The sequence below is a fragment of the Ovis canadensis genome, chromosome 12 (assembly GCF_042477335.2).
Source record: "Ovis canadensis isolate MfBH-ARS-UI-01 breed Bighorn chromosome 12, ARS-UI_OviCan_v2, whole genome shotgun sequence".
Lineage (NCBI taxonomy): Eukaryota > Metazoa > Chordata > Mammalia > Artiodactyla > Bovidae > Ovis > Ovis canadensis.
This window is the reverse complement of record NC_091256.1, coordinates 62,966,803-62,991,213: the sequence shown is the minus strand read 5'-3', so window position 1 is coordinate 62,991,213 and position 24,411 is coordinate 62,966,803. Positions and strand designations below refer to the sequence as shown.

Here is a 24,411-nt window from a genome sequence, read left to right as displayed (position 1 = left end):
GTGTATAGTAAATCCCAAGGGACTCTGATTGGCCAGCCAGGGTCACGTGCCTATAGCCAAACCAATCACTGTGTCTAGGGAGTGGCTACACTGATTGGCCAGTCAATTCACATGCCCACCCCTGGACCAATCACAGTGTTGGGCCGTGGATACCCTGATCCTACCGCCCGGATCACGTGGGCATCCTTTGGCGGAGGAAACAGTGAGAGTTTCTTGACTGACAGCTCCAGGTAATCACTGGATGTGTGGCAAAGTCAGAAATAAATGTTAGGGGTGTTTGCTCCGGGCACTGGTGGGGAGAGGGGCTCAGCCTCTGGTCAACATCTAGACCCACTGGCTACCGTACAAACCCCAAACCCCTCTGCACATCTGCAGCAAACGTGGCTCCATTTTTTTGTCCCTCCTGTGAGTGGCATTTATGTGACAGGTGCAGATTGGAGACAGGCAGCTGGCTTCTGGAGTCTGTGGTTCCTGCTGTCACCTAGCTAGGAACCCAAGCTTCTGACTCCAAAAGTACCCACCCAACCCTACCCCACCCACTCCTCCATAGGGCGCCTGGCAGCAAGAATCGCCTCTCAGTAATGTAGCCCTCACTGCTGAGGCGCTGCCTGCACACCATAGGCCCTCAGTCTTGTCCAGCAGTGCTTCCTCCATCCAGAGCCAGCGCCTACAGCCAGGAGAGTGACCTGCTGGAGGGACTCTGGTGGGCTTACAGGCATTCAGCTGCTATTAACTGATCACTTACTACATGCCAGGTACCATGAGTTCTGGGGTTGGACATGGATAAGAAACCCAGAATGCCCACCCTCATCAAGCTGGCATTGTAGGTATGAAGACAGAAAACATGTAACTAAACTGACAAAGTATGATTACAGATCTTAGTTCAGAGAGAGAAATCAATGGAAAGCAGGTGCTTTGATGGGGAAAAAAGAGTGGGGAGAGCTGATAATTGGGTGGGGAGAGGTTTCTCTCAGGTCAGGGGAGACTTGAAGGATGAGAATGTGCCCTATGGGCAGCAGGGCCAGGGAAGGCTGAGGCAGGAGGGAAAGAGTGCACGTCAGGCACCATCCGAAAGCTGGTGTGACATGAGCTGAGGCTGGGTGGAGATGGGCAGGGCTGAATCCCTTCGCTTGCGGGAGGACCGCATTTCTAGCCCCTGGTAAAGTGAGACCGGTTGCCTGGCTCTCACTGCAGTGAGGAGTGGAGGCCATCTGGGAGACTGCCATGGTCTGCTAGGCAAGAGACAGTGGTGACCTGGGCTAGGGTAGTGGTGGTGGGGCTAGAGAGAAGTGGCCAGATTTAAAGCTGTATTTGGAGGTGCTGCTGGTGATTGGCTGTGGAGTGAGGGAGTGAGAGAGAAAGAAGAGCCAGTGGTGGCTTCCAGGCTTCTTGCCTGGGAAGCTGGCATTAACCAGCTGTTAGGATTGCACCAGGTCTAGGCAACATCCAGGCAGCGGGAGCATTGTGAAAAACAATCACCAAGGTGCCTGAAAACTTTGCTCTTCTCTTCATCCTGGTTAGAAGGGGGCTTATTGGATCCAGGGACTGGAGATTCTTGCCAGCAGCAGCTCTCTGGTGACGCGTGGGACTGTGGAATAGAGGGGCGAAGAGCGGGGCAGTTCTCTTCTCTATGTCTCGGTGTTCCCATCTGTATAATGGGTGGAACAACCTGCAAGGCAGTGAAGGCACGGATATCCTCTCCCTCCCCCACTCACCAACTGTCCCTGCTTTCCAGCGGTCAGGGTGAGCCCCTGCCACTCCCGGCAGCCCTCTGTCATCTCCGACGCATCTGCCGCCGAAGGCGACCGGTCGTCCACGCCAAGCGACATCAACTCCCCCCGACACCGGACACACTCCCTCTGCAACGTAAGGCCAGCAGCCGCAGGGCCCAGGCCGCGGGCCCCCCTGGAAACCTCAGGGGTGGGGGTGGAGGGGTGGAGACCTACCCGCTGTTTCCTCTCGTCCACCCAGGGAGCATTCTGGCGGAGGCATTTCCTGTTCTGTTCTTTCCTTTTGCAAGAAGAGATGGATGTGGGGAGAGAAAGAAATGAGGCCTGTTGGCTCCTTGTGTCCGGGAGGGCGAGGAAAATCCAGAGGAAGGCGGGCCTGGGTCGGACACAGGGGCTGAGCAGCCTGGGCTTACCTGTGGCGGGCTGTGTCTGGGACCATGGGCGTCTCCTCCCAGACTACCTTCCGAGCTCCGGATCTCACCACCACCACCACTCCCATTTCCCTGTAGAACCAGCTCTTGGTCCTTTATCCAGGAATCAGCCAGACTTTTTTCTTTTTAATCTCCAGGAGTTTTTGCATGTTTTGCTTCTGGAGAGGCATCCAGTGAATTTGTTCTAAGTTTGTTTGCTTTGCTTACTTAATCACAAGCTTTTTGATTGTATACTGGGTCCCAGCTACCAAGAGGTGCAGGTCAGTAGCCATATAACTCTTGATGACTGGTGGGGAGACAGGCTTCCCAGGAATCGGGGTGGTGAACAAAGGCAGGTGGGTCAAGCGTCTGAGGACAGGAAGCCTCCACATCAAGGCTCGAACATGAAACACTGGGGTCAGGGTATGGGGACCACTTTTCTTTTTTCTTTTTTTATTTTTTTTTGGGGGGGGGGACTACTTTTCATATTTGTTCCATCATGTGGTTGATAATCCATAGCGGCTCCCCTGCCATGTCCTAAAGACACAGCAGTCAGGTCTTCAAATGCATGGACAAGCTTTCTCAACACAGTTTATGTTGTTCTATTAACCAGTGAGATGGATAATAAAAAAGAAATGAGGTGGCTATAGTGGGAGAGGAAGACAGAATAACTGTTACTTGCCAGTGGGGTGATTATCTACCTGGAAAACCTCAAGAGAATAACCTGAAGTCATTACACCAATAATAAGAAGTATATATCAGTACTGCTACAATATCAATTGATAAAAATCAGTAACTTTTCTATATTAGTAATCATAATGGAAGCAGTTTTTTTTTTTCCAAATCTACAGTAACAATGAAAAGCACTTAATAGCTAAGACTAAACTTGAAATGAGTTGACTTAGCCTGGTGGTGTGGGGCCAGAGACTGCTGGCCAGGGCCTCTTGAAGTCACATGAGGATGAGAAGGGGCCCTGAATCCCACTCAGGACTGGGATTCTGTTTTCACTGGGGCTTGAAGGAAGCAATCTGTTCTTCTTTTGTTCCCAGAAGAGAATTCTGGTGATAAAGGCTGTCCTGACAGAGCCAAGGCAAGGAAGGTTTGGCCGGTAGAGGGGCCTCTGACATTTTTGTCTTTCTGAGGAGTCACTGCTGAGTTATACCTACAGCCAGCACTGCCGTTCATTCTTAGTGTGGGCCAGATACCCTGTAGTATAAGACCTTCCCAAGGGCCATTATTTTGTCTTCCCAATGGGACTTTGACAGTCAAAATGCCACTGGGAAATCCACCCTGCAGAAAGTGTCTTTAAAGGCCTCCTGAATTGCATTTGGCTCAGATCTAGCCTTTTGTGCAACTTGGCCTTGGCACATAACCTGCTGCTACAGAGAGCAGGTCTGGCATGTTTATTCCCAAGCTCACTTTACACAGGGCCCTGGGCAGTGGATGCTTTGATAAGCCAATCTATATGTAGATATTTCAGTGGGCTCCAGCCTCATTCTCTCACCCATAAATTTGGCAAAGATGGCCCTGTACAGAACCAACCTACCTTAGCTGCCTGGCAGATAGATAGATTGTTTGCAAACCTTGAGATGGGACTAAAGACTAAACTACTGTTTGTTCCATCCCTGCCCTCCCTCAACCACCTTCATCCCCCATCTCAACAGATGTGCATACAGGTAAGCCAGGAAGAACCTGAAAATAGCTCCAGGTGTAGCTCTGTTCTCAGGCATCTGACCTGATACCTGCAACAACAGCCTGGCCTGGAATAAGCAACCCCCATCCTTTCATGCTCTGGTCACTTATTTAGAGCAGAGGTGGGGACTCAGCACAGAGAGGCTGGAGAAGATGGATATTCACTCAGGTGACACATGGTTTGTTTCTTGCCTTTTACTAGCAAGTCTGGAAATGAGCACCAGAAGTCACCCTAGTAATGACTCTTGTGATCCCAGTGATCTATGCCCCTATCCCAGGCAGGGCAGATTGATTCTGGGATATGGTGAGGGCTTTTGCACACTCAGAGGAAGGAGCACTAGACCAAGAAGAAACAGATGGTCTTGAATTTGAGTTGTAGCTCTGGTTTTAATTAGCTTTATTATGTTGGACTGTAAAGAGCCCTGTCTACCCCTCCACACAATAAGACATTTATTTGTTATTTGTGGGGGAAATATTAATATTACCCTCTGTTGGTCAGAGGGTAATAGGGGTCAAGAAACCAGAACAGGCAGATCACTTCAGGGCCTCTGGCCAGGATCCAGGCAGCATCTCCATGAACCTGAGGTGCCATGATTGAGCCATTGGGGAGTGTCTACTTTAGGGGTGGAGGGTGGATTCCCCAGAGGCAGGGCAGTCCCTCAGGGAAAAGCCCATGCTCCACGGGCCACCTCTGTTCTCATATGTTGTGTGTCTCTGCTGTTTCATCTTCCTCCTCTCCTTTGGCTACAGGGCGACAGTCCCGGCCCAGTTCAGAAGAACCTGCACAACCCCATTGTACAGGTAGGTGTGCCTTCCCTGGCCACTCAGGCCCTCCTTGCACCCTTCCTTGACCATGACTTCACTTGTTCCCCTGGGCCCTCAGCATTCCCACATCCATACTTGGGCACCCAGGGCAGAGAGAAGTTAAGCCACAACTTCAGTCACATGTGGGTTGGTGCATGAGCTGGGCTCAGCACCTGGATTTGCCCTGTTACGTCCTCTTCCAGATCTGTGGACCTACTAAGAGCATCCCACATCCTCCATGCAGCCCTGTTGAGTGTCTTCTCCTGGCAGCCACAAGCTGGTGATGGGGGCCTTGGGCTCTTTGGACCTCTTGCTGCGGGAAACTTTTTAAAATTCATTTTTAACATTTTAGTATACTATCCTAAGAGCGAGGAAGGGGCTGTAGGGAGGAAAACATGGACGTGAGGATCAGAGGGGTTCTCTGAGGTCAGCTTTCTCGTCCTGGGGTTCCCACGCACTGGTCGTCTGGACTGCTTGTCTGCACCAGGGTCTGCCAGTGAAGATTTCCCTATTGCAGATTCCTAGGCCCTTCACCCTAGAGATTCTAATCTGCCAGGTTGGGGTGTGGGGAAGGTGGTTGGAATTAAGGTAATTCTGATGTGGTTTGAGGAACCATTACTCTAACCTCCACCTTTTTGACCACCCTGCATCTTTGTATAAAATACTTGACAGTTTGCAAAGCTGCAAACCCATAGTTATCCTGAGAGAAAGATCTCCTCCTTCTCCTCATCATTGTTTTTGTCATTATTAACAATCCCTGCGTCACAAGATAAGAAAACTGGGCTCAGAGAAGGTGGGGGCTCTCCAGGTTTCCCCGGGTAGTGACATAATCAAGATCAGAACCCAACCCTGGCCTCCCAGCTCTACCGAGGCCAGTACTGCTTCTTGTCAGTACAAGTATAGTACTTATGGTCCAGGGTCTTTGCTCTTGGCTGACATGAAGCTTAGGTTTTCTCCTCCCTGGTTGTCCATGTTCTCCTGATGCCCCCTTTTCCAGGGGGCTCATGTCATGGGCCCTGTGGCCCGCCGTGGCAGCATGCATGGATGCACTTCTGCAAGCCCTCTACAAGCACAGGAAGGCTGTGGACAGCACACTGAATTTAAATTACAGTACAAACCCCAACAGCAGCTGTCATGAATGCTTATTATGTGCCAGGCACTGTTCTAAGCGGTTTTTAATCTTCACTTTAGTGACATCCTCATGACAGTTTTGGATGGGTCCTAGTGTTGTCCTCAAGAGGTTCTGTAACAGGCCCAAGTCCGCTCAGCGAGTGAGGGGCAGACCCTAGCATCTTTACCCACGGATGTTCCCCCACCCCCACCCCTCCCTGTCTTCCGCCCCAGCTCAGCTTTTCTTTGTTCTTCTCCCCGCCTCATCCATCATCTGGCCCGACTCCACAGTCACTAGAGGATCTTGAAGACCAAAAACGGAAAAAGAAGAAAGAGAAGATGGGATTCGGCTCCATCTCGCGTGTCTTCGCCAGAGGGAAGCAGCGGAAGTCCCTCGACCCCGGCCTCTTTGATGGTACCGCCCCTGATTATTACATAGAGGAGGACGCGGACTGGTGATACCCGCCTCCCTTCGCCTGCTGCCCTGCGGGCGTGTCTGTGCGTGTGGACATGCGTGCGAGCTAGGGGGTGGGGTGGGGGTGGGCTGGGCTGTGCGGCTGGGCGTGCGTGGTGGTGCGTGTGTGCGCGATCTCTCGCACACGTGGGCGTGGGTGTGGCCGAGCCTGCTCGCGTGGGCCCCTCCCCTGCGTCGTCACCTCTGTAATTGATGTACATACTACAACCGTGTGTGAACATGTCAACTCTTTGTTGTCCTCGGAGCGATACAGTTGTGTTGTTAATCTGGGTTTGTTTTTGTTTTTTTTCAATGTTTTTTTTTTTCCTTCTTTTTGTTCGGTTCGTTGGGGGATTTTTTTGGTCCCTTTCCCTCCCTGCCTCCTTTTTATGAAACTTGAAAACTTGAAGGACTGCTGTGTATTTGTAAATAACAAAACTATTGTGCCCTCTGTGCTTGTAAATGTCCCTCGTCCAAACTGCTACTTCTGGAGCCCGTCTCCCCGAGGATGTGGTCTGTTTTTGATGTCCCCACCCCCACCCCCACCCCACTCTGCCCCCCACTCCCTCCAGTGTGAACGCGTGGGACCAGACCCTTTCTCGGGCACACCCAAGTCACTTTAACCCCAAAAGGCCATCGTCATCAGGGTAAGGTCCACTCTCCACAGAGACTTGCAAGCCTGGCCAAGGGGCCCTGTCCTGGCTCGGCTTGTCAGAGGCCAAACGGGCTCCTTTTAATGGCCTGCCAGTTTTTAAATTGCGTTGCCGTTTCTTTCTTTACGGGGAAAAGAAAATTGTTCCGTTTAATTTATTTGCACAAATGCAGAAGACTTATTCTAGCTAAATTATTACATAAATATTGGAATGTATATTTTTCCACGGGGGCGGGCGGGAGGCGGGTTCTCTGTTGATTTGTCTGTTCTATGATCATGCTGCTGCCAAACTGTGCAAGGTAGAGTTTAGGGTGGCCGGAACCCAGGGACCATTGGATTTCCAAGCTTGCTTTTTTTCTGTTCTTCTTCTTCTCTCTCCCCCATTGTCCCGCCCCTGCATGGAAAGTGCGCTCCGCCTTTCTCACACCTAGAGCTCTCTCCAGGCCTTTCTATACATATTTATTTATCTGAAAGAGCACTGACCTCAGTGAGCAGAGCGCCTGATGTGGTCACCTTCTCTTGGGTCTGTGTTTTGAGAGAGGCTGAATACAGGGCAAGACAGCCGACTGCATGACCACAGGGTAGGACCCCAGGGACACTCGGCCCAAGTGGGTTCCCCAAGGATCCTGGAGCAGCCCCCATTCCTCCCTGCAGCTGTCTCTCTCTCATCCTTGGTTGATTCTGCACATGGGCCAGGCAGGTGTCATGGGGGAGGCACCCATCTCAAGGGGGAGGGCTGTTGGAGACACAGCGTCCAGCACCTCTGCCCTCCCTATTCTGGTTGGTTCCTCCACCCACACCTCACGGAGCCTCTTGGGATTCCTCAGGCCCTGTCCACCAGCCTGTCACAGCAGCTTGAACCCACTCACCCCAGGAGAGAAGGGCTGGCAGAAACGCCTGCCTATTTGGGGAGCAGTGTTGGTCCTAGTGAGGCTTCACCAGCAAAGGAACTGTGAGCATTGTAACGCCAGGTGATGGAGAACATGTGGGCTTCTAACCCAGGGTCTCCCATGGCCTAAAACTAGCCTTTCCTTTTCTTCTGACCTGTGAATTCCCGCTCTGAACCACCTTAACTACTAACAGCTCAATTCACACACCCTCTAAACAGTAGTTGCGCTTTCTGCTAACTGTAACGTTTGCAACTCTTACCAAGAAACAGAGATTTTTAAATGCTGAAGCATCTCTTATCAGAAGGGATAGGATATTTTTTCCAAAGTCTCTAAAACAGAAAAGCCCCAGTCGGCTGCTCCCTTTCCTTCTGACCTGATGGGGTTGGAAAAGGTATCTAAAGTAGGCAGGGTACCTACTAAGGATCTTTCTGGGCTCTGTTGGCTGAGCCATTTCACCGAGCCTGGCGGCAAGGGAGAGCAGCTGGAGCGAGAGAGATTTTAGGAAATGCTTTTCTCCCCCCATGCATTTTTTTTTCTTTTGGTTGATTTTTATTGTTTTGCCCTTTACTTACAAGAAAATATGGTTGCAACCCCTCCTGGTAATAATGATTTAGTAGTTCCTTTTCATTTCAGTTTTTGTAAATTAGGAGATAATTCTAAGAGTTACTAAGGATGATTTATTTAAGAGAACTACGTCAAATAGCGAATGAGTTATGGGTAACATTAGATGAAAATAACCTTTCCCGTGGGAAAGGTTTCTTGAAGGCATGGATGCAAATATAAAATATAAACAAAAAAAAATCTAAATAAAGCTTATTTTAAAATATGATCGAATTCTATGTTATTTGATTGCTTCTATCGTACTCCGGGTGGGAGGCAAAGCCCGGCATGACCTGCCCCTTCCTTGGAATTTCAGGGCTGGGTCCTGTGGGGGTGACGGGAGGGGCCGAGGAAAGCTGGCTGGATTCTGGGCCCATGGAGGGGCTGAGGCTGGGGTGGCCTCCCAGAAACATCTCATCTTTGCCACCCTGACTGTAATTTGGAGGAGCCATCAGCATCCAGGGCTGCCCGTGGTCCTAAAGCACCACCTCCAAGCCTGGCACCCTGACCCTGCATTCTCCAGCCCAGTGGCCCCAGTCAGCTTTCATCTGCTTCCTTCTCCCCCCAGCGCTCCTTCAAAAGACCCAGAGCGGGGCCCTGTGAGTTTGGGGCACATTACTTCCTGCAGACCTCAGTGGGCCTCTGCATTGTCCTGACTTCCTGCCTTCCCTGGGAACTGAGAGGAGCTTGAGAGAGAAATTAAAGGAGCCACAGGGCTTCCCTAATGAAGCCAGAGTGAGCTGGGCTTTTCTGAGCCCCCATGAGACCGCCCCCAGATGCAAAACCCAGTCCTCCCACAATGAAAACTCTGCAGTATAGCCTGAGAAGAGGCCACCTGGATACCCCAATCCACAATTGCAGCTATGCCTTCAGCCTCTGCCTCCCAACTTAAAAACAAATCCTCTCCAACAGTAAGACTGGAAGACTAGCCTTTTAAAACCCCCTTGTGTTTCTACTAGAAGAAAGCTCAAAGTACCATAAATGTATAGACCATGCCGAGAAGTTACAGAGTGCAAGTCTGCCAGGAACTGAGGGGCATGTGCCCCAGTAGCTGTCAACCTGGCTGCACATCAGAATCACCTGCAGAGCTTTCAAAACAAAAAATGACCAATGCCAGGTGCTATATTGCTGAATCAGTGTGGTAAAACCTCCTCTGATACAGCCAGGGTTAAGAACCACTGGGCTTATCTGAGGAGCGCAAATGGCCCGAACACACGTGCCACAGCTCCTCTCTCCCTGGTCTCAAAACAGACATCACTGAACAATTAAAGAGCCCTTCCCACCCAGCCCCAAATGACCTCTCATGTCTTCACTTTACAAAGCCTCCTACAGCCACTGCCGATCAATCAGCATTGGCATTCAAAGAGAAAGGCAATTTGCCTCTCAAAACTAACCCAACCCCCTACACTGAACAGATGAGGGAAAACTTGGCCCAGAAAGGAGCGATTTGGCTAAGATCCTTGCCATCGGTGTTACAATACCATGGCCTTCTCAAGGGCCCGGCCACACCTGATTCAAATCCACATAGCTCTACTCAAAAGCCACACTCCCCTCCTTTGTTAATCAGACCTTGCCCCAAAAGGTCCAACTTCAAACGTCACTCTATTAGTCAGAAGTTGGAGTAGGGCTGTCCCGTCTGCAGGATCCGTGGACAGCTGCACAGGTTGCGCACTGCATTACCACGTGGATGGTATGCAGTATGCAGCCTGCAGCCTGCTCAGCCTCCTCAGCGGCCCTGCTGCGTGCTCCCCCACCCATGCTGGCAGGCTCCAACAGGCGCAACCTAATAGTAGTGATAACAGTAATAACATCTAACATTTGTTGGGCACTTACCATGGGCCAAGCTCCATGCTCCACGCTTGACATGTATTAACTCAGTTAACCCTCCAAACGCTCCATTGGCAATGGGAAAACAGGCAAAGTACATCATCTGGGATCAAGGAGCCAGGAAACAGAACTGGGCTTCCAACCTAGCAAGGCTGTAGTGCCCTGAACGACTCCTCTGAGTGGGCAGTGAGGGGCTGGGACCAAGCTCAGTGGGTGCCTCCAGTCCCTCTGCTGGGTCTGGTTTGAACTTGACTCCACCCCTACTTTCACCCACCAGTAGCCTCTGGCACAGCCTACCACTTTCCTGGCTTTTGTGACAGAGTCTATTTCTGTTCGTCTTTTTCTGCCAGGCCCAGAAAACGCACTTGTAGAGAGGGACTGGAGGAGAGAGCAGGACAGAAATGCACTGTGGTTCAGCACGAGCTCTCCATCTCAGGCAGGGCATGGCCTCCATCTGCCGTGCTATGAAACCCCTCTCTGTACCAGAGCTGCCGCTTCCTGGTGGGGATGAGGCGGTGGGGCGGACAGGAGGTCCCCTCCTGGCTACAGGAAGGCCCGGGGGTCCCAGGAGCCTCTCCCGACACCTGTGCGCAAGGTTATTGGGCAGCTGCTATGTGCGTAACTCAACCTGGGCTCCTGGGGAATCCAGGTGTAGTGGGACTGCAGGAGATGGCATCATCGGGCCTGTGACTATATGAATTTAAAAGTATCAACGGGCCCTCTCACCAAAAACTTGCATTTCCTCCCAAACACCCTACCTCCTCACTCATCTGCTCTGAACAAATGACTCAAGCTTTTTCAACTCAAACCCCATCAGGGGGCGCAGAACCTGCTATGTCCCCTGACTTCCCACCTGTGCCTAAGGAAAAAGAACCTGGTGCTAATGAAGAATCAAGTGGGAATATGTATGATTAACTTTATAAGAGGATGCTGATGTGCTCAGTCGTGGCTGACGTTTTGCAACCCCATGAACTATAGCCCTCCAGGCTGGAATGTTCCAGGCAAGAATACTGGAGTGGTTTCCACTTCCTTCTCCTATTATAAGAGAATAGGTTCATAATTTTATAATAAAAAAGAATGCCCTATAAGCTTAAAAATAACTTAGGGGTTTGATCTTGACCCACATGTTAGAAGTTGTTGAAATATCGAAGTCATAGCACATCACCAGGGAAGTGTCACTGTATAGAGAGTTTGAGGGGATATATCCTGATGCCAGCTGGTGTATGGAGAACCCATACCTGAGCCACAACTGTGTGATGCCTTAAAGCCCAGTTACCAAAAAATACGCAGATATGAACCCCTGCACTCTACCTCCCCAACAAACTGAATCCACAAGAAAATTATCCCAAGAGGATTAATCTCTTAAGAAGCAAGATTAGCAGCAACTGAAAACCTTGACCTTTCCTTCTTGAAAATGGCAGGACTCCTAGTCCCTAGCATGTCCCAAGGGGGAGCCTTTGACACTGTCAGAGCATCAGTCATGCTTCTGCATCAGAGTCCCTGGAAAATGCTGGCTGACTGCTTGCTTGCATTTCTGAGTTTCAGGCTCTGGAAATCTTTGACTGTTTTCTTAATGGGTTACCAGGCACTAGCAGTTAATTGCACCTAAACAAGAGAATCTAAGATTGCCTGTCTTGCTTCATCTGGAGGACCCTTGCAGGCCACCGGTGGGGCTGGGTCAGGCCAGGCCAGGCCTGGGTAATCAACTGCCCCAGCTCTGGACCAGCATCTGATTTCAAGCTAGTCAATTAACCTGTGAGCCTCAGTGTTCTCACCTGTGAAGTTTGTTTAACAACCCTTTCTTCCTTGTGGGCCCAGAAATGCCAGCTGATTGTGTTCTGGAGCCTCGAAAGCACTGGCCTCATGGCCTGTGTTCCCCAGGATTTGAACAGATTTAAGTTCAACCAGAGATAGGAAGGGCTTCCCTGGTAGCTCAGATGGTAAAGAATCTGCCTGCAATGCAGGAGACTTGGGTTCGATCCCTGGGTCAGGAAGATCCTCTGGAGAAGGAAATAGCAACCTACTCCAGTATTCTTGCCTGGAGAATCCCATGGACACAGGAGCCTGGAGGGCTACAGTTCAATGGGTCACAGAGTTGGACATGAGTGAAGCGACTGAGCACGCATGCACACAAGGGCACCCCATGACTTCCCTGCCTACCCTCCTCCCCATCAGAGAGATATACAGGGGCCTCCCTGCTCAACCCTGGCAGAACTGGGAAGTGGGAGCCACTCTTGGGCCCCCCAACTTCTGAAAGCCTGCAAATTGAGGACTGGAGATCCTCCCAGAAGGCCAGGCACATTCCCCTGGATGAACCACAGCAAGACTGCATTGAACAATGCCACTCCCAGCTCACAACGCTTTACAGTTTACAAAGCCCTCTCACAGGCAGGCTAGGATCAAGGATAAGATGTAGATTCTGGGCAAACTCTCTGGGTGCAAACCTCAGTCCTGACATTTGCTACCTAGTGACCACAGCCAAGTTCCTTAACCAGGCTGTGCCTCAGTTTCTTCACCTGTACATAGGAACAGTAAGATATTGTCAGAGTGGCTGCAAATGAGTTACTATGTATAAAAGGCTTAGCCCAGGTAGCGATAAATGTTAGCCATAATGATGATGTTAATGGTGACAAGGACAACCTCATTCTGGCCTCTCACCAGCCCTGTGACAGGCAGAACAGGCCCCTCTGTACACAAGCCAAACCTTGGCCCAGGTTAGTTCAGCAACTCACCCCACCCACTAGGGCCCGCCCAGGTAGAGGGCTTGAGGGAACAGGAATCTGAAAGCCAAAAGGGCTCTTGATGGCCTCTCTCCTGCTCCCTTCACATCATAGCCAAGCAAAGCATCAGTGGCTGAGCCAGTTCTGGAACCCGAGGCTGCTGACTCCCAGGCCAGGGCCCCGAGCTGGTGCAGACCACAAGATTCAGCTGGAGAAAAAAAATATCCCTGGGTCAATAAGTTTTAGAGACAATGAAATGGCAACCCACTCCAGTATTCTTGCCTGGAAAATTCCCTGGACAGAGGAGCCTAGAAGGGTATAGTCCATGGGGTCGCAAAGAGACATGACTGAGCAAAGAAGCACAAAGTATATTCAGCATGAACACTAGCTTTTCAAGGCTCTAGCAAGTGAAGAAAAATAGCTCACTGCTTTCCACGTCGTGTTTCCCAAACTGAGCACAGAACGTCTTTCAACCTGGTTCCGTGGAGCACTCTGTGGGGCCGTCGGGATGGGTGGCTCCACAGCCCCCTTTATCCTGTGCTTGGAGATACTGAGTCAGTGGTCCTTTGCACCTGCTAAGTCGCTCAGTTGTGTCCGACTCTTTGCGACCCCGTGGACTGTAGCCTACCAGGATCCTCCATCCCTGGGATTTTCCAGGCAAGAGTACTGGAGTGGGTTGCCATTTCCTTCTCCAGTGGTCCTTTGGTGACCTCTAAACAGGCTTCCCAGGTAGCACAGTGGTAAAGAATCCGCCTGCCAGTGCAGGAGACACAGGTTAGATCCCTGGGTCGGGAAGATCCCCTGGAGGAGGAAATGGCAACCCACTCCAGTATTCTTGCCTGGGAAATCCTAGGGACAGAGGAGCCTGGTGGGTGATGGTGAGGGGGTTGCAAAAGAGTTGGACACGAGTTAGTGACTAAACGACAACAGGCAGACTCACTTCTGACGGTTTAGCCACAGAAGCCCCTGGGGCTCATGTGGGATCCCCATGAGGGACCTCTCTGGTGGTCTAGTAGTTAAGACCTCGCAATTCCAATGCAGGAGGCGTAGGCTCAATCCCTGGTCGGGGACCTAAGATCCCATATGCCACATGGCAGAGCCAAAAAAAGAAAAAAAAAAAATGAGGTGAGGTGAGCTGGGCACAGGGCCAGGTGGAGTCAGAACCTTTCCTGAGCATCTCCTTTGCTCAGAAAGAAGCTGAGTCAGTGAGCAGCATCTGCAGAGGCAGAGAGGCCCCCACAGTGACTGAGAAATTCCAGTCTCAGGTGTTCATTTTGCTGCCGTCCCAGGTGTAGACAGAGGAGCCAAGTCTAATGCCACAGGGCCCCGGGGCAGGGAGAGAAGTGCACACACCACCCTGACAGACATCTGGCCCACCTGCCCTGTCCCCGACCAGCTCTGAGCTGCCTAATTGCTTTCCCTGGGACAGGCCAGCGGGGCTGAAGTCACATCCAAACTGACCCCATGCCTGCCCAGGAACACCAGCTTCCTTCCTTGTTAGGCGGCAGATGTTTCTGGGGGTGGCATGGAGCCCGTGATAAGGAGGACCAGGGCCAGGGAGGGGAGAAGGCCGACTCTGTCAGCTGTCACCACGGGGACCAGCACTCTGGTGACAGATGAGGAAGCTCTCTGCAAGGCAGAGGAATCTGAGGGCTGTCTGCAAACCAAGGGTCAGAGAGCGCATCTCGGGATGGTGAATCATTCACAGGGCCCCTCCATCTCCTCACACATGTTTAAGAAATACAAATTCACTTTAGTGACAGCCTGAACCAGCAGAATTGATCAAAACCAAGTCATTGCCAGGGGCAGGGATGAGGGGTACTTCCCTGGCGGCTCAGACAGTAAAGAATCTGCCTGCAATGCGAGAGACCTGGGTTCAACCCCTGAGTTGGGAAGATATCCTGGAAGACAGCATGGCTACCCACTGCAGTATACTTGCCTGGAGAATCCCCATGGACAGAGGAGCCTGGCGGGCTACAGTCCATAGAGTCCCAAAGAGTTGGACATGACTGAGCAACTAAGCACACACACAGACAAGCCATCAGGGAGGAGTCGAGGAAAGACCAAGTTTTGGAGCCAGATCTTTGGGTTTGAGTCCAGAGCCGGCACTCAGCTGTGTGACCCTAAGCCAGTCCCTCAGTCCCTCTGAACCTCAGTTTCTCCCTCTGTAAAATGGAAATCAGACTGCCTACCTCACAGGGCTGTTGCAAAGATGGACTCAGAAGTGGGTAAAAGCATCTGGCATATGGCAGAGCTCAACTTTCCCCATCTGTAACATGGGCCTCTGGGAACCTGTGTCCACTTTCGGGTGAGGACACAGTCCATTCCCAGCCAGGTGTCACGAAGCACCAGGCAGCCAGTCCTGATGGGGAGGCGAGTGCAGTGACCGCTGCTGTCTGCTCTGAGCGTCTCTGCAGCACTGTCTGAGTGACAAGGATGAGGACCCACCTCTGTGAGCACCCTCATGGCCAGCCCTGTGCTGGGCTCACACCGGCCCCCTCCCGTCAAGTCTAAAGGAAGCAGTCATGCCGGGCTCCAGTGCTTCCAAAGTGCCTAGTTTTTCATGAGAAGCCAAAAATGTCATATGATACACCCCAGTTCTTTAATATCAGCATCTACTTTTCTTTTAAGTTTAGTGTCCTTGGTGTGTGCTCAATTGTGTCCAACTGTTTGCAACCCCATGAACTGCAGCCCACCAGGCTCCTCTCTCCATGGGATTTTATAGGCAAGAATACTAGAGTGGGTTGCCATTTCCTGCTCCAGGGAATCTTCTCAACCCAGGGAGCAGACTGAGTATCTCACATCTCCTGCACTGGCAGACGAGTTCTTTACCACTAGCACCACCTGGGTATCCTTTGAAAGTGAAAAGTGAAAGTTTCTCAGTAGGGTCTGATTCTTTGTGACCCCATGGACTATACTCTACAGTCCATGGAATTCTCCAGGCCAGAATACTGGAGTGGGTAGCCTTTCCCTTCTCCAGGGGATCTTCACAAACCAGGGATTGAACCCAGGTCTCTCGCATTGCAGGCAGATTCTTTTACCAGCTGAGCCACAAGGGAAGCCCACGAATACTGGAGTGGGTAGCCTATCGCTTCTTCAGCAGATCTTCCCAACCCAGGAATCAAACCAGGGTCTCCTACTGAGCTATGAGAGTATCCTTTGGGGGGAAAAAATTCCATGACCTCAATATATCTCCAGACCACTGGCTCCACCACCTCCCATCTGGACTCTCTGTGGACTGGTCCAGTGTTGACAGTCCTCGTCTTTCCCCTTGGCCAGAGAGTTCCTGGGCCTGCCTGGTCATAGATCCCCATTTCATTGGCCCATATCCTCCTTCACCAGAGGGCCTTCCTGCCCATCTCTCCCTGAGCTGCCAGGCAGCAGGGGGACCAATCATTTCTGACCCCAAGAAGTGTCCCCAGGGCTTGGGGTGTTTGGGGAGTAGCAGGGGAGCTACCCTCAGAAGCCTGGAATCAGCACAGGAATCCTGAGGCCCCGGAGGCCAAATATGGCTGGCAGGACTCGGAGTTAGACCACTTGCAGCCTGAGTGCCCAGCCAGACCACTAGACCATTTCTGACGGGCTTGGCCGGGCTCGTGGGACTTGGAGATGGAGAGGGTATGGGGGAGGGAGTGCTCCACCTTCAGGTGAAGGCGCTGATGAGCCTCACAAAAGGGTCACTCCTTGCTCTCCCAGAAATCCTAGCAGGATGCACAGTCATCAAGGTGGACACAGCTGTAACCCCGAGGCCCAGGGATATAGAGAGGGGTCAGGCTGAGGACTGAGGCCAAAGACTGGCTTCTGGGGGTGGTGGGGGTGGGGTGTATGGGCACAGATGGAAGCTGGGAGAGGAAAGTACTATATGACTTGCTGACTTTCACTGAGGGCCTGCCACTGAGGCACTTCACATACACTCACTGTGTCATTCAACAAACACTGGGGGTCCACTGTCTATGTGCCAGGCCTAGGGCTGAGGATGCAGACGTAAACAGTGAGATCATTCTAACATAGCCCTCACCAAAATCATATGAAGTGTGTGTTACTGTCTCAGCCTTACAGCTGAGGAAACTGACGCCCCAAGGGGCAACATAAACAACCCAAGGAGATGTAGTCAGCAATGGAACCAGGCTAAGAATTGGGGTCCAGCAGACTATTGCCCTACACCATTTTCCAAGCAGATATGAGTGAATCTGATAAACCCATGAGCCTTTAGAACAATTATAGTCCTAGAGGGAGGCAGAGAAGGGGTGTCACAATTAAAGGAGTTCATCTAAAAGCAGGGAGAGGCTCACTTCCCCAAATGGGTGGAAACTTCCTAGGATACTCTGCCTTGTGCCAAGGCTCTGGCTAAACACACTGATGGGCTTGAACGGGGTGTCCGTCCACAGTGAGCATGGTGGCCGCCAGCCCTGGATACAGACACCCCCAGGAATCGTGTTTCAGGATGCATGAGGAATGGCCTGACCAGCATCAGTTTTCTCCTTGACATTTCCTGTAGCATCTTAAGTTGCGAAAGGCCCGCAAAATGAACCTTACCAAAGCACTCTGTTTTGAAAGAAATTAAACAGATACCCGGAGAAGGCAATGGCACCCCACTCCAGTACTCTTGCCTGGAAAATCCCATGGACGGAGGAGCCTGGTAGGCTGCAGTCCATGGGGTTGCTAGGAGTCGGACATGACTGATTGACTTCACTTTCACTTTTCACTTTCATGCAGTGGAGAAGGAAATGGCAACCCACTCCAATGTTCTTGCCTGGAGAATCCCAGGGACCAGGGAGCTTGGTGGGCTGCTGTCTCTGGGGTCGCACAGAGTCGGACACGACTGAAGCGACTTAGCAGCAGCGGCAGCAGCAAACAGACACTACATAGCTCAGTTGGTAAAGAATCTGCCTGCAGTGCAGGAGACCTGGGTTCAATTCCGGGGTTGACAGGATCCCCTGGGAAAGGAAATGGCAACCCACTCTAATATTCTTGCCTGGAAAATTCCACAGACAGAGGATTCTCGCAGGCTATAGTCCTCAGGATCACAAGAGTCGGACACAACTTAGCAACTAAACCACCACTCTTAAATGTCTTTCCTGTTCCTATTGGCCTTGGGGCAAGAAATACGGTTGCTCACCACTGGGGCAAGAAATTTCCAGGAGGCAATTTAATTGCAAGGCATTTTGAGGAGGTAGGGGGTTGGAAAGGTGCATTATTCAATGAGGATGATCCCAAAGGAGGCATCACCTCCAAATGCTACACCCAAGCGGGAGGTTCATGGATCTGACTCAGCAGTGGTCCCTCATCCCAGCAAGTGAATGGGTGGGCCAAAGCAATAATCACTGTCCCTGGGGCTCATGGAAGCAGGCTGAGCAGAGAGGTCCTGAGGCCTGAAGGGGAGATGAGAGGGTCAGTGAAGGGAAGAGGCAGATCTATTAGGGGGTCCTCAGACCCCACAGCTATCCATCACTCTCCAAGTATCCACTTCCCCCAGCTTTGCCTCCAAGAACTGCACAGATGCAAACGTGCACTGTCCCTACATGGACACGTGGATAGGAACGCTCCTCCTGCCCATGGCCTCTGCTCAAAGAGCCCCTTCACTTTCCACAGAATTCACCTTTAAGGCCCACTCACCCATAGAGAAGTTGGCCAAGAAAGCAGGTTGGAAAAGAGGATTAACTGTGGGAATACACGCAGAGGCCAGCAGCCAGCTGGTGAAAGCAAAACAGAGGAGAGAAGCCCTCTTGTCTTCTGAGATGGCCCACACCCTACAGAGTATGCAGAATAAACCTGCTTTCACTCTACTTCGGCTCGCTAGCGAATTCTTTCCTGCATGAAGCCAAGGACCCTCACGTATGGTGGCCCGTCCCAGGGACTCACCTGAGACCTGGGATATGACCATCCTCTCGCGTTCCCTTTTCCTGCAACAGTAGTATCATGGTCATTTCCTGGAGCAGAACACAGAAGACATAGGTGTTTCAGGAAACTCGGAGTGGCCTGCCCTGTTGTAGTGATCAATTCTTTGAAGTTCTAGCAAGTCCAACTTCCGCTTTTAGGGTTTCAGGAAAAGGGCACTTCTGGTTCTCAGGGATGTCAAATCAGGAAGGTAGGAGGGAAAAAAAAAAAAGGTGGGGTGGGAGACACCAGTTGCAGATTAGACTCTAAGAAGGACTTCTCTCCCAAATGTGAGCACTCTTCAGCATGACAACAGGCTAGCAAGGAAGAAAAAGGAACATTATAGTACTTGTTTTTTTTAAAGCATACAGCAGTTGTCATTGGATCATAGTACATTTGCCTTCCTCGGACCTCTTCTGAGCACCTTTCTCCAAAGTAAAATTGGGAAATACTTGCCTAGCACATACCTGGGAAATGAGTGTAGAGCAGGGTGGAGCCTTGTCAACTCAACAGGTGCCCTGCTGTCTGGGAAAGTTCTTGGGGTGTGGGGAGGAGGGGCTGGCAGGAAGCGTGGCTGGAGGAGGATGTCCTCCAAGCTGGGGACAGGGACTTGTGGGGCTATACTGTGAGAACAGCCTACATGCTTGCTGGGCAGCAGCATCACAAATGAGGGGGAAGGGAAGTATTTGATTTTTTTAAGCAGAAAGTAGTTGTCATGGGTGAAAACAGAGCTCTGGGATTTCTCAGGGTGCCTCATGGGTTAGTATATTTGAAGAGACACTTGGGGAGAAAGGGCTATCAGCTCTTAGCTCAGGGCTTCCAATGGCCCGCTTGGCTCTGGGGTCGGGGTGCTGCGGGCGGCCCACTCGGGGTCCTGCCATCATTCTAGCAGCTGCACAGTTAGTGACTCGATGCCATTTAGACCACACTGTGCGGTCCTGGCAGCCCGGGCTCAGGAGGCCTGACCATTGCACCTACCATCTCATAGGAGCTGTGACCGAGGGCTTGGGGAAAGCATCTCCATCCAATGCAGTGGCCATTATCAGGACATAAAACGTCACTATTTCACATTATAATACAGTGTTTAAAAAATGAGAATTCAGCGTTTGGCTTGAAAAGTGCTGACAGGGGCTCCCCCATTACTGCCCAAGGGCAGGGAGTTTTAACTGGAGTCCGCTGCCTGAGCAGGGCCGGCGCAAGGATGGGAGGGGCCCAAGGTGGAAGAATGGGGGCACTGCCAGCAGCCACACCACACGCTCACTGGCCTCTGGTGGGTGGAGGCCGGGGATGGTGCTGAACACAGGACAGCCCCCATGACAAAGACTGGGCCAGTCTCAAACGTCATTCAATACTGCCAAGGTTATCTAGACAAACGGTGCTGATGAACGTACTTGCAGGGCAGGAATAGAAACACGGATATAGAGAAAACAGGCTTGTGGACACAGCAGGGGAAGGAGAGGCTGGGACAAATCGACAGAGTAGCACTGCCACATATACACTGCTGCAGCTGCTACTGGTTAGTCGCTAAGTCGTGTCTGACTCTGTGACCCCATGCCCCTCTGTCCATGGGATTTCCCAGACAAGAATACTGGGTGTGGGGTGCCATTTCCTTCTCCAGGGGATCTTCCTGACTTAGACATCATATCATCGTCTCCTGCGTGGCAGGCAGGGTTTTTGTTTTGTTTTGTTTTTACCACTGAGCCACCTGGGAAGCCCCATATAAACACTATCTTGTGTAAAATAGAAAACTAGTGGGAAGCTGCTACAGGGATCTCAGCTTGGTGCTCTGTGATGACCTAGAGGGGTGGGATCTCGGGGTGGGAGGGAGGCTCAAGAGGGAGGGAATATATGTATACTTACAGCTGATTCTTGTTGATATATAGCAGAAACCAGTCCAACATTATAAAGTAATTATCCCTCAATTAAAAGTAAAGAAAAAAATGTTGTTAAAATACTGCCAAGGTTGAGAGTTCCTGAGACCATGTGTACATTTAAAGAACTACAAGCATCTTAAGGTGGCCTCAAGGGGGTGGGGCTGGCAGAAGGTCAGTCAGAGAGGGAGACCTGCTCCCTCCCTCACCTCCCCCTCCCTCCTCACCTCCCGCCCTTCCTGCCTTCTTTTAACCAAAGTGTACAGAGCTCCTTCCGTTTCAGGCAGCTGAGCTCACAGAGCTTCATAAACTGATTTCCAACCCATGTCCAGTGGCATCATGTGGGCAACTGAAATTGGCCACAGTGGGCATATTTACATCACAGAGATGGGCAAACACATGCTATAAACCAAAGCGCTTTTTAAAAATATGAGACCTGCTTGTTACACATTTACCAGCACAATACTAACTTGGGTCCTTACTAGGAATCAGGGATACCCAGGGAACAGACTGGGCTCAGCTCCTGTCCTTGTGGAGTTGATACCTAGTGGGAAGTCAGACATTCTTCAAACAATTCAGTTCAGTTCAGTTGCTCAGTCATGTCCGACTCTGCAACCCCATGAATCGCTGCACGCCAGGCCTCCCTGTCCATCACCAACTCCCGGAGATTACCCAAACTCATGTCTATCGAGTCAGTGATGCCATCCAGCCATCTCATCCTCTGTCGTCCCCTTCTCCTCCTGCTCCCAATCCCTCCCAGCATCAAGGTCTTTTCCAATGAGGTGGCCAAAGTATTGGAGTTTCAGCTTTAGCATCGGTCCTTCCAATGAACACCCAGGACTGATCTCCTTTAGGATGGACTGGTTGTATTTCCTTCAATTACGTAACTGTTAATGAACTTCAGCTCTGAGAAGTGTAGGCTCAGTGTCTGGGATAATGAGAGCTTGTGTGAGCACAAGTGTGGGCTGGGGGCTATGGAGCAGGTGTGCGTTTCAGGGGGTGACTGGCCTCGGCTAGGTGACCTGGAAGAGGTAACATTTAAATAGGGCCCTGACGGCTTTGTAGGCAGATTAGACAACAACAGATCACCTTTCGGGCAGAGACGGCAGCAGGCACAGCCAATTAGGTATGAGGGCTAGGAGAGGCAAGAGGACTGAGGAAGTATTCCTAAGAAGCCCAAGGAGGGATGAGAGACCGAGGAGAAGCTGATCAAGTTGGCAAGGGTGGGCCACACAGAGCGCTGTTATGTAAGGAACTTGGGTTTTATCCAGGCAGCTGGTGAAGGGTGTTGAGCAGAAGAGATCCCTGGGTAGATTCAAATTAAAAACAAAACTAAATTGTCCCTCCCTTTCCTATAGCTTTGGGGTTTACCGCCACTAATGGCATTAAGCATCGCCATGAACCAGGCCTGGGTAATAAAGAGATGGATAGGTCTGCCCTCTGACTTAGGGATTTCCTTTGGGCAGGGCAGGTGAACAGACCCATGCACGTGGCGCCAGCAGAACAGGAAGAATTCTGGATGGACAGTGCCCATCGCAGGAGGGATGTCTACTTGGGCAGTGAGGGGGAAAGCGGACTCTGAAGGATCTCCCTCTACAAAAACCACTAAATCTGAAACAAAACACTTTGTAACACATCACTGGCCTCATCAAAATTCCCAAGGCATTTCCACCTGAAAACAAAAGGCCATGATCTAATACCAGGACCAGAGCAGTGCGCAATAACCAAATGCAAACACTGGGGCTTGTCCTAAGGACAGATGCTGACATCAGGACCAGTGACAGGGGAGTAAGCCTTGTTGTTGCTGTTCAGTCGCTAAGTCATGTACAGTGCTTTGTGACCCTATGGACTGCAGCACACCAAGCTCCTCTGTCCTCCACTAACTCCTGGAATTTGCTCAAATTTATGTCCATTGAGTCAGTGATGCTATCTAACCATCTCGTCCTCTGCGGCCCCCTTCTTCCTTGGGATGTGGCAAAGTGAAGCATCAGAACGTGCAACTCTTATCCTCCTAGGGCCTCTGACAGGGAGTGAAGTGGTCCCTGCTCCCAGGTGTCATCCCCACTCTCTATCTCATCCCCACCCCGGCAGAAGCAATGTCCATCCTCTCTGGAGGAAAACATTGCTATTTAGAAGCCAGAGATTCCCATAAGATCAAATATGAGTTCATGCATGAGAGTCAGCAGAAAGATTAATAAACAGCAATCTGGACCCTCCAAGCCCTTTCAGACACAGTAATTATCAACATCATGGTAATGTGCATGCAATATTTAAGATTAAATATTTAAGGAAATCTAAAAAATCATAGACCTGAACAAACAACATGAGACTATCTGGGAAGACCAAGCAAAGTTAAAAGAGAACCAAATAGAAATTTTAGAAATTAAAAATATATATAGCTGGTAACATTTTTTAAAAAAGGATTTACTAAACAGCAGACTAAATAGCTGAAGAGAGACTATTAAAAATGGAAAATAAGTCTAAGGAAATTACCCAAATGCAATACAGAGAGAGAAGTTGATGAAACCCATAAAGGAGAAATCTGGTCTGTAGCAATAGCCACCAGCCACATACAGCCATGTAAACTTATATTTGAATCAATTACAATTAAATTTATAAGTCAGTTCCCCAGTTGCACTAGCCACATTTTAAGTGCTCATAGCCACATGTGGTTAACAGCTGTCATACCGGACAGTGTATATTACAGGCAGACCTCAAAGATGTTATGGATTGGGTTCCAGACCACCACAGTAAAGTGAATACCACAATAAGGCAAGTCACATGAATTTTTTGGTTTTCCAGTGCATATAAAAGTTATGCTTACATTGTACTGTTTTCTATTAACTGTGCAATACCATTCTGTCTAAAAAAAAAACAGTGTACATACCTTAATTTATAAATACTTTATTGCTAAAAAATGCTAACCGTCATCTGAGCCTTCAGCAAATGGTAATCTTTTTGCAATAGTAACATCAAAGATCCCTGAGCACAGATCACCATAACAAATGTAATAATGAAAACGTTCGAAATATCAAGGGAATTGCCAAAATATGACAAAGAGATATGAAGTGAGAAAATGTTGGAAAAATGGTGCCAATAGACTTGCTTGACACAGGATTGCCACAATCCTTCAATTTGTAAAAAATGCAATATTTGTAAAGTGTAATAAAATAAAGTGTAACAAGGCAAGATATGCCTATATGCAACATTTCCATCATCAGAGAAATTTCTGTTGGACAGACTAGGTTGTAAGATAGAGAAGAAAGTCCAATCCCAGAAGGAGATCAAACAGAATGGAGAAGAGAAAGAAGTAATGGTTGAGGGATTTCCTTAGAGGTCCAGTGGTTAACACTTCACCTACCAATACTAGTAGTGTAGGTTCAATCCCTTGTCGGGGAACTAAGATCCCATATGCCTTGCACCCAAAAAAAAAAAACCATAAAACAGAAGCAATATTATAACAAATTCAATAAAGACTTTTTAAATGGTCTTTTAAAAAAGAACTGTAATAGTCTGTAAAAAGACTCTAAAAATGGTCTTTTTTACAATAAAAAAATCATAAAAAATAATGGTTGAGAATATTCAAAAACGAACCCACTGATGCAGGAAGCACAATTTATATAAATCAGGATGGATGAAAAGAAATCCACATCTAGCCATATCATAATGAAACTGAACAAAAAAGACAAAGAGACAATCTGAAGAGCAGCTACCAAAAGAACAATCAAACTGGAGCCGACTTCTCTTTAGCAAAAAGGAGACAGATAGTCGAGT

General features: G+C 50.0%; 1 protein-coding gene across 2 annotated transcripts in view; it reads left to right on the top strand.

The window, feature by feature from the left end:
• The window catches only part of KAZN (kazrin, periplakin interacting protein), a 1,331,681-nt gene that overhangs the window by 1,268,102 nt on the left and 39,168 nt on the right, over positions 1–24,411 (top strand). For both annotated transcript variants that reach the window (XM_069545947.1, XM_069545948.1), the window contains 3 exons: positions 1,736–1,866; positions 4,583–4,633; positions 6,038–6,161. In XM_069545947.1, coding sequence (XP_069402048.1) covers positions 1,736–1,866; positions 4,583–4,633; positions 6,038–6,161 — 306 coding nt within the window. The remainder of the gene's footprint in view (positions 1–1,735; positions 1,867–4,582; positions 4,634–6,037; positions 6,162–24,411) is intronic.